The sequence below is a fragment of the Neopsephotus bourkii genome, unplaced genomic scaffold, assembly GCF_033783945.1.
Source record: "Neopsephotus bourkii isolate Nb327-2 ecotype Australia unplaced genomic scaffold, CSIRO-AGI_Nbou_v1 NB_335, whole genome shotgun sequence".
NCBI classification, from domain to species: domain Eukaryota; kingdom Metazoa; phylum Chordata; class Aves; order Psittaciformes; family Psittacidae; genus Neopsephotus; species Neopsephotus bourkii.
The window spans coordinates 2145925-2163754 of record NW_026900841.1 but is presented as its reverse complement, the minus strand read 5'-3'; the positions used below and the strand labels follow the sequence as shown (position 1 = coordinate 2163754).

Sequence of the window (17830 nt, the reverse complement as noted above, 5' to 3'; positions counted from 1 at the left end):
TTGTTCAGCTACAGCATCAAACCATAGAGGCCCAGGCATATACTTTCTTTAACTTATTAAGCTAGAGTAAGTAATCGCTGCTTAGTCTTCTGTATATTCATCATACTCCTGGAACTGACTTTGAAAGATTCCTCCACACCTTGTAGTGGTGTTCCCACAGCTCTCCATCATATCAGAATGACAAGAATAGGCAGGGGAGCATGATGTCAGCTAGCTACGCTTGCTTGGGAAACGGCTTTCTGTAAAGCCTCCAAGACAAAGCCATAAATCAGATCAATTAGTCCTTGTACTGTCACATTCTGGAACACCACTAGTGCTGTCCTAGCAAAATCTTCAATTCTAGCAAGTACAAGCAAGACAAATGTCAGGAAATTTGTCACATGAGAGATGAAATAATTACTCAAGAACCATCATCAGCTTGAATTTCAAACCATTACAGAACAGTTTCCAGTGTAAAGGTCACAGCTAACTATTTGATACTAGCATTTCATTTCTGCTGTTTCAGTTTTAAATTGCTTCTATTAACCATGTATTACCTTCAGCTGTGGTGAAAGTATTTCCTTTTCTCTCACTGATTCCATAAAATCTGGAAACATTCCACGGTACTGCAGATAAGCCATGAAACTAGCATCCAGGTGCTCTGATGTCTGTAGGTCCTGCTTTAGTTTAGCTGCAAAATTCGAGCTGGTATCTGAAGAAAGAGACAGCCCCCCAACAGTGTTACAAAGATTAAAGCACTTGAAACCAGCATAACCATTTGCAAAATAACCATGATTTCTCCTGTTAATTTGAAAGCATGGTCAGCTGAATTTATTGGGTGAGATCTCGACTAATTACAAGTAAAAAGGCTGTAAGTTGCCTTTAGCATCAGAGAAAGTATTGTAGTTAAGTCAGGTCCCACTAAAACCCCCATGCCTCCTTTTCAGTATGTAAAGTTGAAAAGGTAGAAGCAGACTTCCACGAGCACAAATATACAAGTCTCCCTAAACAAAGATCCACCTGACAAAGGCACAGCTTTCAAATAAAAGACCTACAGTAACAGAAAATGGGAGAAAGAGGAAATGTTGTAACAGCTTTATAATGAAGTTGAAGGTGAAAGGAATCTCCAAAGTTAAACTTACTGCTGCTATATCCATCACTCATCTCATCTACAGCAGATGCCCTTGATCTTACATCATCTTGTAAATCCGAAGGGGTTAAAGTTAGATTATCAGCTTCTCTCGTCTGCTTGGAAAGAAATTTTTCAGATGAGTTTAGTTTTCAGAATCCAGCTGTAGAGTTTTCTGCATTTCGTAACAGCTATGTTACTAGTGCAGAGTTTAGCAAATGCCTAGATCTCTAGTGCTGGAGATGGCAAATCCCACAGTGAATGCAACAATGGAAGGCATTCCATCACATTTTTATCTCCCTTTCAATAGTCTGTTAAGAAAGGGACATGTATTTATCATTAATTGCCTTCAAAAGCAAGGCACAATAATATACAACCGAAGATTCATTTTCTGAATTACAGACTTTATCTTCCTGTGAAATGATACAGACCCAATATACAAAATACTGCCACTAAAAAGAAAAACCTATATTCTTCAATTTTGACTCAGTCTCTACTAACACTCAATGACAGATAGCTGCGAGTGGAGAACTTTGATGGTAAATTGAGTACTGTGGAAGTAAAACATGTTTACACGTTTTAACTCAATTACTTGCACATGAAGCATTACCACTAAATTTATCACTCACTTCCTGCTTGTGTCACTGCAAAAGTACTTGGATTTGAAGAGTCTTTTGAGAGCATGAGAGTAAAACCCAAATTTTTACTGACGCCACATCAGCAGTGTGCAGACACACAGGACACAAAGCCAGATGTAAACAGCTTATTTCTCAATTTTAGGATTATCAGAAGCAGTGGTAAACAGGGTTTTAATACAGGTCAGAACCTTATACACCTCTCCTCCTGTGTATGGCTCTACTACTTGAGCCAGTGGCCCAACAATGATCCGAGGGACTGAGCTGAGCAGCCTTATTTGATTGGAATTAAATCAGACATGAAACATCACTTACCAAAATCTTCTTCTCCGTATCTTGGTTGTCATCAACAGAGTAGGTACTTTCAGAGAAAGCAGGAGATTTTCTATCTACTCCCACGGCTGCTTCGTCACTGCTGTTTTCATACAGGTTAGGATATCCCAGCAATCCAGAATTATCTTCCTGTATGGATGACCTGGTGTGCATCATCTCAAGATCTGTGCTTTCCACTTCCGAAAAGGGTGTCAGCACTGGTTGAACTTCCATGCTCATGTCTTGCTTTCTCATAATCTCCGGTGACCCCCATGAAGCCATACCCGCACTGAAATCCTGGAAATCTGTCAAATTGACTTTGCCTATGTTCAAGTTGTGCTTTGGAGCATCAGGAGTTTGATGACTTTCCAACATTTGCTGGCTATACTTTTTCAAATCTTGCTTCTCTTCAGAGTTGTTGATCACATCCGATTCCCGAATCAAGGTCTTTTCTTGTGATTGCTTTATGGGAGTTTTTTTATTTAGAATGTGAGTCTTTGAGTCAAACACAACTTCATCTTTGTCCTACAATGAAATAACACATTAATTGTGTAAGAGAATTTAAATACTATTTTAAAAACTGAAAAACATTAACTTCAAAAGACCTTTTCTAATTTAGTAGTTGTATCTATTATTATGTAAAAATTATCAGATGCTTTAGTATATTTTATATGCCAGCTAACCAGGCTTTTTAACAAACATACCATCAATAGCAGAGAAAAAAAACCCACAACTGTACAATAAGCCAATGTCTTTCTGCAGAGCTGACTTCTGAATCAAGCAGGAAAGAAAGGGTATTATTCCTTAGCAGTGTAGACAATTTTCGTATGTTCAAACAGATGTCAAAAACCATTGCTTTACTAAGTGGACAAATCTACCTAACTATCCTAGGGCTTAATTCCTGACCCAGGGCACCAGGAAAAAATGGTTAAGACGTCTACAGACGATTCCTATGCCTGCCATTTCAATGCAGGAGAAAGTGTCAACCATCTACTTCTAGTCACTGAACGGAAGAAAACCATAGAATCCCAGACTGGTTTGGGTTTGAAGGGACCTTAAGATCAGCCAGTTCCAACCCCCCTGCCACAGGCAGGGAAACCTCACACTAGACCATGTCGCTCAAGGCTCTGCCCAACTTGGCCTTGAACTCTTCCCTACTTGATGTGATCCTTGCACATAACTGGCTGTTTTCCAGTCTGAAGGCTTCGGTATCTGAATGGGCACAGAACCTTTCCATCCTCTTTCCTATAGTGTGAGGCATAGTTACTGACCAGGCCAAGGCTAGACTTCCACCCTGAAACTGCAGACATCCCTGCCTACCTTCCTACAAGGACTCTCATTCCAAACTCCCCTACCTCCTCCCCTGCAGCGTGGCTACCTGTCCTAGCACGGTCTCTTCAACAGGCTGTTTCTCACTCTTCTTTTCCTCACTCCTCACTGACTGTGCAGCATTTTACCCATAATTTCCTGAATCCACTTTTGCAGCAGTGCCACACACGTGGCTGATGGGCTCAGCTATGGCCTGTGGTGGAACCAGCTGTGCCCAGCATGGAGCAACCCTGGCCTTTTCTCAGGGAGGCCACCCTGCAGCTCTTGCACTGCCAACACCCATCACATACCTTAGGACCATGCCCCAAACCATACTCAGCTCAGAAAAACTGACTCAATTAGGTTTCCATGTATGCTTGGCCTATTCTTAGTTCTTCCAGGCACCTACCTTTAGCCAATGCTGAAGAAACTATGAACAGACCCTTCAACTGAGTCACCACAGCCACTTTGATGCCATAGTATTCATCTTTACCCTTTCTTACAGCACTGAAAAGGATAAACTAAAGGGCTTTATGTTTTAAAAAAGATAATACTATTTAAACCAAATTGCACACCTGTTTATCACTGGGGGAAGCCAGTACTGCAAGTGGCTGATCAACATTTGCCTCTAGTTCTTCCAATTCCTCCGTTCCTCCTTTAAGGGCTATGCCTTTTCTTTCTCTCTCACAGAGGGTCTTGGGAAGGCGAGTCTCCTCCTGATCATGTTGCTCCCTTGGCTCGTACATCTTCAACTGTGAAATCAGCTCACCTCTTTCTAGGCGTAAGGCTTCAAGCTCCTTCACATACACCTTGATTTGATCTTTCAGTTTTGCAGTGCTACCTTGCAGCTCATTGATTTCTCTCTGATAAACTATCTCTTTCTGATTCAGTGCTTGCACCTGGGAATCAAGTCTAGAAACTTCTAATTGAAGACTATAAACATCTTGAGCCTGACTTGCATCTCTCTTTTCCAGCTCGGTTTGAAGATCTGCTGCCTTTTTGGTTAAGTATTGCAACTCAGTTGTGTCAGCTTCTCGTTCATCTGCCATTCTCTTCATCTGCCTATTCTTCTCTAGAATATCTGCTTCCCTTTCTCTCACAATATCTTCAAGTTCTTGAAGGCGAGAAGAAGTTGCCCTGGCTTCAGCCTCTCTCTGAGAAAAATGGGTTTGGAAAAGGCTGTGCTCTTCCTGAAGCGCGTTGTACTGCGCTCTCAGAGAGGTCAGCTCTGCAACATGCTGCTCTGATGACTCCTGTAATTTCTGGCATTTTTTCTCCAGAATTTCCACTTCCAGTTTGAACTGTGATTCCTTCTCTTCCAGTTGGTGCTGCAGGTCTTCTCTAGCAGCTGAGGTAAGCTCTGCCTCCTCCTGAAGTTCTCTCACTTTGGAGAGTAGCAATATGTTTCTTCTGTTTGGATCAATATCACCCTGCCAGTCCAATAGTCCCTTCTCCAACTCATTCTGAAGGTTTTCCACTGGCGTTCCCAATGCGAGTTGATAGAGATCATCTTGGTTGTCACTAACTTCATGACATACTGGTCCAAGTTGTGCCAGCTCTTTTTGAAGCTTCTCAATTACTCCGTGGAGTTGCTCTACCTCTTCTTCTTTGTCCTTATGCAGCCTTTCCTGGTCACTGCGAAGGTGCTCTACAAGTGATCTGAGTTCTTCAATTTCACCTTTTTGGTCTTCCACAACCTGAGCAAACAGATAAAGTCTGAATATTACTGTATGTAGGCAGAATGACTACTGCACATAGACTTTAAATGACATTTTCCTCCTGAATCACACAGGCATTAAGTCAGACATTTAAGAGCAGGAAGAACTGCACACTTCAGCTGGTAGCTACCCAGAACAGATCTAATTTACAGTACGATTCTTTCTTCCCCCCAAAATCAAGCAATGAACGTAGAGTAAGTACTTTCACTTTATCCTCCAGAGTTCTCTCTAGCTCATGCTGCAGCCTCCTCATTTGTTCATTCAAGTGATCGATTTCTTGATTCTTTTCTTTAAGTAGTGCTTGTGGGAATGACAAAGTTGAGGACTCACTAATACCCAGATCCCGATTTTGCTTCGCATGAAGTTTTGTTAGATCCTCCTGATCAGAAAAACACAGCAATCTCATTAGAAAGGACTTACTTTCTCTGCCAACCTAACAGCAGAACAGAACTAATGGCTTTATTTAAACAATCCCTTACTATAAGGTTAAAGAACTCCAGAACACAACTACAGCTACTCTGGTTGGATTTGTACTACTGGATTAGATTGCCACAGTATTTCTCAACTACTAAGGTACGAGAGGAACACTCTAGTTGCCAGACTGACAATCACCCAATTTTCTAACTTATCAGGGCCAGAAAAATGCTAAGTGTTTTTAATTACATCAAATGACTGTAGAAGATAATGCCATAAGCATGAATCTAGAGCATTGTGGGGGTGTTCTACAATATCCAACATCAGCCTTGTAACAATAATGCAATATTCCCTTGACAAGAGAAGCAAACTAAGTATCTGTTTATAATACCAGAAGATGAAGACCACAGCACTCAAGAAAGCAGGCTCTGAAGTTTGAGCTGATGGACACTACAGCTAAGGAAACCTACCTTCAAGTGTGCATTCTCTGACTGAAGCTGGCTGATGCTGGAAGTGCTAAGCTTTTCTTGCATCTCTAACTGCAAGTTCAGCTGCAGTATCTCCTCATTTTTACTGATCAAATTCTCTTTATATTGTTCTAGTTGGTCTAACAAGCTTGCAATCTGAAAGAAAGAAGAAAATGCATAGTTGTTTCAATGAAGTTCTGACCTAAGCAGAAAAGAGAAAACTTCATTCACCACCTTATTTACTGAGAACAAGTATCTTCAGCAAATTCTAAGATTTAAACTCTTTCTAATCAATGTGCATGAATAGAATACTTGAGACATAAAAAGAAAGTGAGAAGCTGATGTTCCAGCTCCTCAGCTGCAAAATCAAAGTGCTGCAAAGGTGGGTTTCCATTTCCTTTTGAAAAATACTAACTGCTCATAAAAGATTTATTACTGTGTTCTGAACAATCAAAGCTTGACTGATGTAAGTTGACATAACAGGAGACATGTTAGCATTTAATGTCTAATGTAACCATAAGCAGTTAACATAATCACCATTCTCCTCCTTCTAGAGGACAGAAATTAACACTGTAGTGCTAATCCCAGTAACACAGCAATCAAAACAATTCTGAGCATTGACTCCTTCAACCTGTAAAAGGAGTCAGTAACTACACATTTCACTCCTTGCAGCTGTTTGAAAGCTTGAGAGCTATTTGGAAACACTATGATCTTGCCACCCACAGGTTTCATCATCTCTTGCCTTCACGGGTAAGAGTTCTATTCCTTTGAGAATGGAAAAGGCTTATAGTGGCTCTTGAAGTCAGACTTCATAAGAGACATAGAACTTCCACTCATAAGAAATTAGTTCTTATTACCTTACTACCCTTGAAACAATGGTATACAAATTAACTAGAAGATGAGCCATGTTTTTGTTCTTTGCATATTCTAAACTGGACTGCACACACACACAAACTGTACACAGTGTATCAGAGATACAATAACAATTACAAAATATCTCAAACACAGAGGTGGGTGTATGTATCTGTGCATTTAAATCCAATAGAATTTCTGAGGAACGTGACCAGTTACAGTGTGTTTCAGCTTAGAACAAGAACATCACTAACTTCTTCTGGCTCACAAAACAGACAAGGTCAGATGATACTATTTATGGGCATTTGCCCCTTCTGTTCTTAAAGGAATTATCACTCAGTATCAAAGTCAACCCAAATTTATCTACCTTCTCTTCCACCTCAACTTCGAAAGGACAGGAAAAATCAGTTTACAACAAATATTGATCAATCAGTCTCATCATTTACTCATTTACATCAGTTGATGTAAATCGTCACAAGACAGTTTCCAGTGGGAAGGAAGACAGATGGATGGGAGGTAACAAAACAGAACAAAGCAAGAAAAAGTAAGGTTAGTTCAGGCCAAAGAAGAATGAAGAATCCTGGGTAAGAGGCACATTGACTACAACATCAGTCACTTAGGTTTTGAATGGCTTAAATATCCAAATACAAGTTTGCACAAACTCTTACTTCTCTCTCTTTCGACTGAAGTGCTTCTTGCTCTGCTTCTAACTGCTCCTTCAGCACTGGAGCAGCACTGCTGTCTGCTGGCACTCTGTGCCTTGCTTCATCCAATTTGGACTGGAGGGCAGAGATCTGAATCAGGTTATTGTACTGTTGCTGTTGCAATGCCTCTTTATCCTGCAAAATACATTTTTTGTTGTATGCTAGAATTAATTGTTGTCAATATACATACCTACCTAAGAGAACAACCCTGCCAAAATAATCATCCCTGAGAAACCCCAGCACATGAAGTACATAATCCCAATGGCCTACAAAGAAACAGGTATTCAAAACAACTGAACGTTTTTGACTCACTCACATGAAACACACGGTATTAAACCAGCCCCTCAGGCATCCAGCTGCCATACATGAAAGGATCCACATAACATCAAAATCCAAGCAACAACAGAGCCTTTGTTTTATATCAAGTAAAATAAGACATTACCCACGCCATCTTGATCACTCACAAAACCCCTCCAGTAACCATGTGCCAATACATGTTCCTGAAGAACCTGGCTGCCTTACCTCAGATTTTCCCACATTTACTGAACAGCAGAGCTGAAAGTGTGCCATAGCTCTGGACACAAGAGTTAAGATTCTCCTGGCATTCCACAGCTGCTATGTTCTGAGCTTGCTGTGGTGATCCAATAAAAGCAAGTGGCAACCCAGGCAAAAGTCAGAGCTTGTGTACCCTCACTGCTCTTTTACAGGCCCAAACGGAGGTAGTCGAACGTGGGATCTTCTTCCACCAACACCAGAATCCACAGGACAGCAGATTCCCATAATGAATAATGCTTTCAAGGCCTCAAGCAAAAGGATGAGCAATCCTCCCACCACAGCCCTAACTAGAAGTGTCAAAGCGAAGCTGCATGGAGACCTCATAGCAGCCTTCCAGTATCTGAAGGAGGCCTACAGAGATTCTGGAGAGGCACTCTTCATCAGGGGCTGTAGTGATAGGGCAAGGGGTGATGGGTTTAAACTGAAACAGGGGAAGCTCAGGTTAGATATAAGGAAGAAGGTCTTCCCTGTGAGGGTGGTGAGGTGCTGCCCAGAGAAGCTGTGGCTGCCCCATCCCTGGCAGTGTTCAAGGCCAGATTGGACACAGGGGCTTGGAGCAACCTGCTCTAGTGGAAGGTGTCCCTGCCTGTGGCGGGAGGTTTGAACTGGATGATCTTAAGGTCCTTTCTGACCCAAACCATTCTATGATTCTATGTATATATCTAAACAACTGAAACAAATTGGAGCAGAAAAAGACAAAGACCTGCTCCATGCACATATGAGCAGGAAAAAGGGATCTGCTAGCTGAGAGTTTAGTTATTATTCTTCACAAAGATACCATTCTGTATTCAAAGTTATTCTTTCCAGACCTATTTGTTATTGGCACTAATCTCAATATGACTGTTTTCCTTTACCATTTAATTGGATTTCCCCCTACTGCAGTTTGTGCTCATATCTTTCTATCCTTACACTATGCACCTCAAGTCTGCTTCCTTCTTTATAACCTCATATTATGTGATTGTGACCAACAACGAGATCTCTGCAAAGCTAAACAAATCCTGCTCTTCCAGCCTCCCCTCAACACTCATTTCCTCAAGCCCTCTGACCATTTTGATGTTCCTTTGCTAGACTTGCTCCAGTATGCCAATGTCCTTCATGCACGTGGGAGTATAAACCCAGGCACTTCTCCAGACACAAGTGCTAATTAAATAGGAATAATAGTACCTAATAAACTGCAACTGACCAGTCTGACATTAGCTGAAGCTAAAGCATAAAAAAATAATTGTTCAATATTTTTAAAGTTAAAATAATGGAAACAAATATTTACAGAATAAGCAATTAAACTAATCTATTCAGTTTAGATCATGCCAATCTTACATCTTTGGACTCAACAGGCACACCAGCAGCACTCAACCAACAAAAACTGCTGGGAGGACGTGGAAACATTTAGTTTAAGGTAGAAAAGGTTACTTAGATATTTGATACAAGGTGAATACTTTTGCTAAATGAAATGTTACTCTTAACTCTAAGCTATGATTAAATCTGCAGTAGTAAGAAAGCACAAAATTTAGAGTATGGCAAACAGATCTGGCTGCAAGGACACACAGCAAGAAAAACTACCAATTAAAATAGGATTTTAAATACAGTTACTTATTGAAACCCCACAATGTTTCATATTCAGTAACACTATCTCCTTGGGAACTGCCAGAGAAGCAAAAGAACAACTCTGATCTATGCAAACATGACAACTATCAGAAAGCAGTCTCTATAGTAATTAGGCTTATAGTTCTATATAATATAGTAAATATCTATATAATATAGTGAAACCAAAGCACGATTACAACTGTGGCTGTGATACCTGCCATTGACACAACAGTTTAACTCACCACTAATAGTCTCAGGGCGAGTCTCACAACACTGTAACACACTGATAACCCCCTGAAGGCCCTGTCTCCATAACGCCACTCCCAATTAAATTAGTATTTTAAAATTACTTGTTTTAATTCAGTTTCCACTTTCTTCATTTTCTGCAATTGTTGCTCCAAGCAGAGTACAGTCTTTGATACTTCGGTACCGCTGTGCTTCAGTTCTCCAATCTGTGCCACCAGTTTTTCTATCTCTTTATCACGAGCTGTAATTTCCTGGTGGTTTTGCTCCTTTTCTAACAACAGCTTATTGTAGTCATCTATTTTCTGTTTTATTTCTGCTTGCAAAGATTCCACCTACATGGAAATCACATTGTACAACCATTCAGTCAACATAAGAAGCTTCCAATTGGACAAGAGCAATTTCATGGCAGAGCGGTTAGAGTTCTACTATGGACTAAAGTAGTGGTAAATCCTAGATGAAAGTAAAACTAAATGTGGGCAGAAAGGATGAAAAAGTAACTTTCTGAACTCTTGTTTTCCAGATCCAGGAGCTCTTAAATACACATTTGAGTATTCTTAATATTGGCAGTATTGTTGCAAAGTACTCAAGGCCCAGTGGTTATCAAAAGGGGCCTTGTGGTTTGGGAGTGGGTTTTGATTTGGTTTCGTTTGTTTAAGATGAATCCCAAAATTACATGAATTACTACTAATAGCATTAGATGCATTTCTGTAACCACAGACCCCTCTTTCATTAGTTCATGGAATTCCAATTTAAAGAAAAATATCAAGAATTGAAAGCTAAATATGCACCGTAACATACTCAATTCCTGCAAACCAGAAAGATTCACAGTAGTCAATACAGAACAGGTACTTTCATTTTCCCCAAATCACTTAAGCATGAAGAGGGTATCAATTTTGAGATCCAATTATGCACAGAGCTTCAGGAAAATGGTCACTCATTCATCCCAGTAATCAACGTGAAGGCAAGGCTAGGAGCTTGGCTAACCAGGAGAGAACCAAGTGTGAGAGAGTACATTGGAAGTGATAAAGTCATCAAGCACATTGAAAGCAAGCTCAGACAGGAAAGCAATGGGAAACCTAAGGGAGAAATAATTTGGTCAATACCAAGGAACAAGGAAGATGAGATTTTACAAACTAAAAAATGTCTTGTTCATCACTAAGTGTCTGAATTTCTGCAAAGTCCACTTTACATATCGTAAAGTAAAAATTCTTTGTATTAATATAGAATTTCACATCTTCAAGTATTTTACAGACATTACTAAAGAAGAAAAACACCCTCTAGCAATATGGAAAAAAACAGAGTTAATTTACTCAAATTAATAAGCATGGAGAGTATCACAGACTAGCTGAAAATACTGAAAGTATTGCTTTTCTAATACCAAGGTGCAGTTTCATAAACTGCACATAAATTAATAGCTGAAAATGAAATTAAGTAGTATATACACTGAAGTTTTGTTAAGAGCAGGTCCATAAAGAAGAGCTGAAGACTAAGGCACAGTGGATCACTGAAATTCCATTATCCTTGTTTCACAGTCTGAACCTCAATTTCTCCTTTCATGCCAAAAAGCTCTTTTACAGTAAGGAACTGTCTGTAATATACCTGAGCAATAAGACAGGAGAATAAAGCACTCAGGTACAGGAAATTAAACTGAAAGCAGTTTCTCACTCCCTGCAAGAATTCTGCCATGCTAAAACATGTGTCCTTATCTCCAACTCAAACTGAAGCCTTGACCCATCAAGAGCAGGGGGAAAAAAGACAAAGCAGATCTAATTAATAGAAGAGACTAAAAGAAGAAGGAAAGAAAAGTTAAAGAGATGTTCATGCTGTTTTCCATACCTGCAGAATCAATTCATCGTTCTGTATAATGTTCATTTATGTGAAAAAACCCAAAACAACAAACAAAAAAGCAAAAGTTAATCTTTGAAATCAAACACAAACACGTAAAAGAAAGAACTCATTTATAAACTGAAATAGGACAAAACGTGCAGACAAAGAACATCTCTTTTTACAACTGTTATAGGTGGGAAAACTAAAAACATTTAGAAGCCAGAAGTCATCCCTCGTGTTTGCTCTGTAGAGTCAAGCGTCTGTATTGTGTTCTACTCATTTAATTTAAACCAGACTTACAGGCTGTGAAACTTTACTGTGATGCATATACAACATTTCTTTCCGTCTCCAGAAGAAATAATGTAAGTCTACTCTCACTGCACAAATGTAGCCCAGTCAGCTGGGGGAAAACCTGCTCTCTGGGTGACAACAGACAAAAAACATCACTCAAGAGCCGGTACCCAAAGACAAACACAGTTTTTGGTATTTAATAAGTTCCTTTTTGCCACTGAGTGCGATTTTACTCACCCTGTACTCTCTGGGTTTTCCTGAAGTCTGCAATTTTGCTGACAGTTTTAACTGTTCTTCCAGTTTCTGAATTTCCTGCTGAAAATCATCACGCTCGTGTTCCCTTTCTATAGCTTGTTCCTGTAAACCCAGCCAGAGAGAATGAAAAGCTTTTATAGAAACTTTGCGTCTCATCAAAATATTGAGTACAAGAAAAACATGGGGGTTGTTTTTGTGGTGAAGAAACTGCTCACTTAAAAATTAACACCTCTTAGCAGTCTTGAAAGTACACCTAAAGTTACAGGAAAAGAAATCAAAAGGACAGCAAACTCTGTTTTATATTTTAAAACTACCTTTACATGACTACAATACCAAGGTCTTAATTTCAAACAAAATGGAAAGTATCCCATTTTAGGGACAATCTTCCCAGTCTCAGTCACAAGCTAGAAGGAGTATTTATCACCTCCAAAGCCATGGAAGGGTGGTACCAAGCTTGCTTACATCCATGAATTGTCGCTGGTTTTTAAGCTGTTTTTCAAGCACTTGAATTTGCTGTTTTAATTCAGCAACCTCCAATAACTGAGTAGCCAGGTCCTGATTACTATGCAGTTGTTCTTCCAGTTCCACCTCCAACACTTTCATTTGAGAGCGCAAGTTGGAATGGTCCTTTTCTGCCTGACACTGAAGATCTAATTTCTCCTTTGCTAAAAATTCTACTTCCTTCAGTAGACCTGAATAGGGACACAAAAATAACAAAGTTATCAGCGCAGGGTACAAAAATCAAACTGAGTTGAAGGTGAGGTTAAATTCAGCATCAACACCAAAGGCAAAAATCTCCTGAAATGCAAGAGACATAAAAGGAAGTCTGATACCTGACTGCCCACTGTGTCTCTGAAAGGCATCTCCAATAAGACTACTGCATGTTGTAGTGAAGGAACACATGGGCATCTGCTCTTAATCCTGAAGTGACTCCCATCTGGAGATATTCTGGGCACATAGAAAACTTTCGCCTTCACAGCTGAAGACCTCACAGTTCCAGAGAGTCCCATCTCACCTGACCACGTGCTTGCCCTCTCAACTGCAGTTCCACACTCTTCCTGCCCCATGGGCTCTTTCTAAACCAATTCTTCAATCCTCCAAATTCATTTCATTCCAGATGTCCTCCATCCCTAAGTTTAAGCTCCACACCCCACTGTCAGCCACCTAGTCTCTCAAACCCATCCTTTACCATTGTATCCTAAACCCTTGCCACTGCTTTTACCCCATCCTAGTTCAAGTCTCTTCCTAATCAAGCCATCCAATAAAGAACTCTCAATTCCCCCAAACTGCTGTGCAGAGATCCTCCTTAGATCTCCAACATCCAGAGATAGGTCAGCCTCTCAATTACTCCTCTGTCCCATGCAATAATACTTCTGCTGCTGTCTACACTGTTGAGTTAGCACCCAGTCCATCTTTCCAGTGGTCACTGGTGCCCAGCCCTCCCCTCATGCCAACTGCTATGAAAAAAAAAAGTTAATCTTGTTCTCTGAACCTGAGTGGGGATTAAAACCCAAAGAAAAGTCACACTTACAGAAACTTAGCCCAGTGCCAAGGGAAGAAAACTCCTGGGAAAAAGACAGCACTTATTTGCCCTACATAGACTGCAAAGGAAATACCACAAATTCAAAAACATACATAGCTCAAGGTTATTTAAGTTATTAAGAACTAATTTATAGCTGCAAACTGCATTTTTAATCAGCTGGATGTACTGAATCCACTGTTTAGGAGACCCAAACTGAAACTCTATTGTGATTGCACTTAGAACTATTTTAATGTGAATATTGCTAAGTAACCTGAACATGAGAAGTCTGCCTATTTCATATTTAAAGCAGGGTCCTGCAAGAGCTCTTTACTTTACTTTCAAGTGTTCCATTATTCATCTTAAATGTTTTCAACCATAGAGAACAAGGTAAGTCTATGATTCCAATAAGGTCACCCAGCTCAGTTCCCAGAACGGGATAATTCCCTTTTCCAAGCATGACCAGCTCAATCCACATGATTTCTGACTGAACATCAATTAAAGCTGTTATTCCAAACCTTCAAAACCCTAAGTGACTGATTCCACAGCATCCTCACAACATCTTTTCTAGTGCTTCACTATCCACAGGCATTTAATGAAATTTATAGACACTTTAAGCCAAGAAACACAAACATTTCCATGTGCATGCTTAAGACAAAAAGCATCACAAGCTTAGAATGATGCAATAGCATTTTCATTAAACATTGGGGAACATGTCAGCGGAGTAATGATAACAACAGAATGCATGGGGACTGGGAAGATTGTGTCTGGAAATTAAAGAGACTGGACAAAGAGAAAAAGTAAAGTAGATTCTGTTTGGGGACAAAAATATAGACTAAATGTTTAGTATTTTATATGTAAATATAGACTAAATATAGACTAATAGCTCTGCAGCTCCCAGCACAAGAGGGACATAGAGCTGTTGGAGCGAGTCCAGAAGAGGCCATGGAGAGGGCTGGAGCAGCTCAGCTCTGCAACCAGGCTGAGAGAGCTGGGCTGGTTCAGCCTGAACAAGAGAAGGCTCCTTAAGGGGAGACCTCAGAGCAGCTCCAGTGCCTCAAGGGGCTGCAGGAAACCTGGAGAGGGGCTTTGGACAAGGGCCTGTAGGGACAGGACAAGGGGAAAGGCTTTAACCTGCCAGAACAGGGGAGACTGAGATGAGCTCTTAGGCAGAAGCTCTTCCCTGTGAGGGTGGTGAGGTGCTGGCACCTCCTCAGACAGAAATGCACCTTAATGGAACACAAGTCATTAGCTAACAGATTTTATGTGAAATTGAAAATGTTACATAGAAAGCAGGTATCACATTTTGGCAGTCTCAGTGTAATCTGTTTGGGTTTTGTTTTAAGCACATGTTCCCCAAGTGTATCAGTATATTTTAAAGCCATATGAACCATCAGATCACAGATTTGTTTCTTTGCATGGACAAACCTGCTATTTTATGAATGCTAATTCAGGTCATGCAATGCCACTGTGGTAATACCCTGGCACACGCCTCCCCACTCCCAAGATCACCATTAGCAAATGCCAACCTCCAGCCAAACTGCATTTGATTAGCAAGGCCGTTCTATCCACATTAGTACTAAACATCAGAAAAGGGAGGAGGTGTCAACTTTTCAAGGTGTAGGACATGTCAATCAACTCCAAACAAGATGATTTTCATCATATTTTCCACATTCTATATGCAATTCCAAACCAGAGGAAGAGTACTACTGATGGCTGGGGTGGGAGCTAGGTTAGCTCTGACACCCTTACCAGCTAAGGTTAGATGTTCCCTCTCTTTGAGTGCATAGCAGCACATTTCAGGACAATGAGGTGCTTCCCAAAACTAAGTTAAATAAAAATGTGTTTGAGGGGAGCGGGGGTGGGGCAGAAGGAATAAAGACACAGTAATGGGTAAGAGCCCTGTGCAGCCTTTTAATTCTAATGGGAATTCACCTACAACACCATTTTTTATTCACCTAAGGGACATATTTTACCCAGCTAACATATTTTGGGGGAAACAAGATAATACATCTAAGAATATATGCGTGTATGTGTATGAGTAAAATTTGTCTAAAAACATACGGTTCTTCTATTTTGAGTAGATCGCAAAACATAATCGTGACAGCAATGAATTTATCAGACCTAAATGTTTGCTGCTCAGGAGGTCAGTGTGCACATGTATGATCAGGAGGGGAAAAAAGATATTAAAAAAAGTCTCTTTCAATTTGACACCTACAAACTTTACTTCATCAACAGACCTCCAACATCAGCGTAAAACTTCACGTATCTGGAAGGTGGCTACAAGGATGCCAGAGAGGGACTCTTCATCAGGGACTGCAGTGATAGGACAAGGGGTGATGGGTTCAAACTGGAACACGGGAGATTTAGGTTAGAAATAAAGCAGAAGTTCTTCCCTGTGAGGGTGCTGAGGCGCTGGCACAGGGTGCCCAGAGAAGCTGTGGCTGCCCCATCCCTGGCAGTGTTCAAGACCACGTTGGACACAGGGGCTTGGAGCAACCTGCTCTAGTGGAAGGTGTCCCTGCCTGTGGCAGGGGTTGGAACTCTGTCAGCTTTAAGGTCCCTTCCAACCCAAACCATTCTATCATCCTTCTTGCTTGTTTTCAGTTTCACTGTTGCTCCCCTAACTAAGCCTTCCTTCCTATTCTTCTCCCCTTTTCTCTGATCTACCTCCTCCTCATTCAATTCCATTTCTCTAGTCTCCCTTAGACTTCCTCCAATTCTTGCTGTCTTTCTGAGCTCACTATTTTACATCACCTCAAATATTTTTCTTCCCCCCCCAATCATTCTGACAGCTCACTGTGTAGCATTAGAAGCTCCCAGAAAATTACAACTCACTCCATCCCCTCAAAAGAAAAATGAAGCTGGTAAACATGAAGATAAGAGTGCCAGGCATTTTAAGCCTAATGGCAGCAAAACTAGGGTGTTTTTTTTCCCTTTAAATACTAGTCAGCTAAATATTTCTAGTTTTAGCTGTTTTCTGATGTATCACAGAAATCATAACTTTCTTTTTGCCAAGATATTTATAATGTCAGGAATTTGTTGGGACTATTCATGAAGTACTATTCCTCTTTGTTAAAATCAAAACTAGCAATTCATTCACTCAGGTGTTACATCAACCCAAACCAGAAAAAACCCACACTCATCATTACAAACCTGAACCTTCTTTTTGTGCTACGTTAGCAATACGTGTTCCTAGAAATCAAAACAGACAGACACGTACAAAACAAGAACAGGACGCTGTGATCCATTCCAGCTTCTAAATTACTAGAAATTCATATGCAAACAGATAGCTCCTACCTCTTATTCAGCAAATACGCACTTCACCTTTATTATGACACAAAGTTCCTGATGATATATGTTGATCCATGTCTGGAATTAAGACTAGAGCTACTATAGAAATGTGTTTTCATTATAACCATGCAAGTGGGTTGCAACATTCTTGGCTTTTTAATTCTTTCCAGGGGTTCAAAGCAGGATTCAGTCCAGCAGGACTCACTGACACAGACTTACAGACTCTGTAATCTGTCATACATTTCCATGAGACACAGATGTACTTGGGTTCAACACCACCATGGAATGATTTGGCATTTCCTGTAGGATGTATTAGTCGATGCCATAACCACTGTTGTAAAGCAAGCACAACATGCATTTAGTTTCAGATACAGCCCTTGAATCTGTTTCTGTTCAACTGCTTTTCCCTTGAGGAAGAGGGCTCTTTTCTTGATCTCTTCATCTGTTTACTGGGACAAATTAGGGCAGGGTCTGTAAGCCAGAGCAATATGCACAAGCCCACTTATTCCTTTTTCTGTTAAGGTAATAGTAAGGTACTATTCAGATATCATATGAGAGATCAAAGATGGGCACAACTTTTAACCCTAATATATGTTCTCTACTTTTTAATAGCACCTGTAGCAATAGGACAAGGGTTGATAGTCTTAAACTAAAGAGGGAACATTCAGCCTAGCTATAAGGAAGAAATTCTTTACACCGATAGCGGTGAAACACTGGCACTGCTTGCCCAAAGAAGTGGTA

At 40.4% G+C, this 17830-nt stretch overlaps 1 protein-coding gene across 5 annotated transcripts in view; it reads right to left on the bottom strand.

Moving 5' to 3' along the window:
• Nucleotides 1-17830, bottom strand: part of PCNT (pericentrin) — an 88251-nt gene that overhangs the window by 23425 nt on the left and 46996 nt on the right. For 3 of the 5 annotated variants that reach the window (XM_061348124.1, XM_061348127.1, XM_061348125.1), the window contains 11 exons: nucleotides 12739-12968; nucleotides 12259-12378; nucleotides 11740-11760; nucleotides 10008-10235; nucleotides 7483-7653; nucleotides 5966-6118; nucleotides 5284-5460; nucleotides 3939-5060; nucleotides 2059-2580; nucleotides 1122-1227; nucleotides 537-691 (listed from right to left, as the gene is read on the bottom strand). In XM_061348124.1, coding sequence (XP_061204108.1) covers nucleotides 537-691; nucleotides 1122-1227; nucleotides 2059-2580; nucleotides 3939-5060; nucleotides 5284-5460; nucleotides 5966-6118; nucleotides 7483-7653; nucleotides 10008-10235; nucleotides 11740-11760; nucleotides 12259-12378; nucleotides 12739-12968 — 3005 coding nt within the window. Of the gene's footprint in view, nucleotides 1-536; nucleotides 692-1121; nucleotides 1228-2058; nucleotides 2581-3938; nucleotides 5061-5283; nucleotides 5461-5965; nucleotides 6119-7482; nucleotides 7654-10007; nucleotides 10236-11739; nucleotides 11761-12258; nucleotides 12379-12738; nucleotides 12969-16951; nucleotides 16991-17830 lie in introns of all 5 variants that reach the window. The other 2 variants (XM_061348122.1, XM_061348126.1) reach the window with 2 other exon arrangements.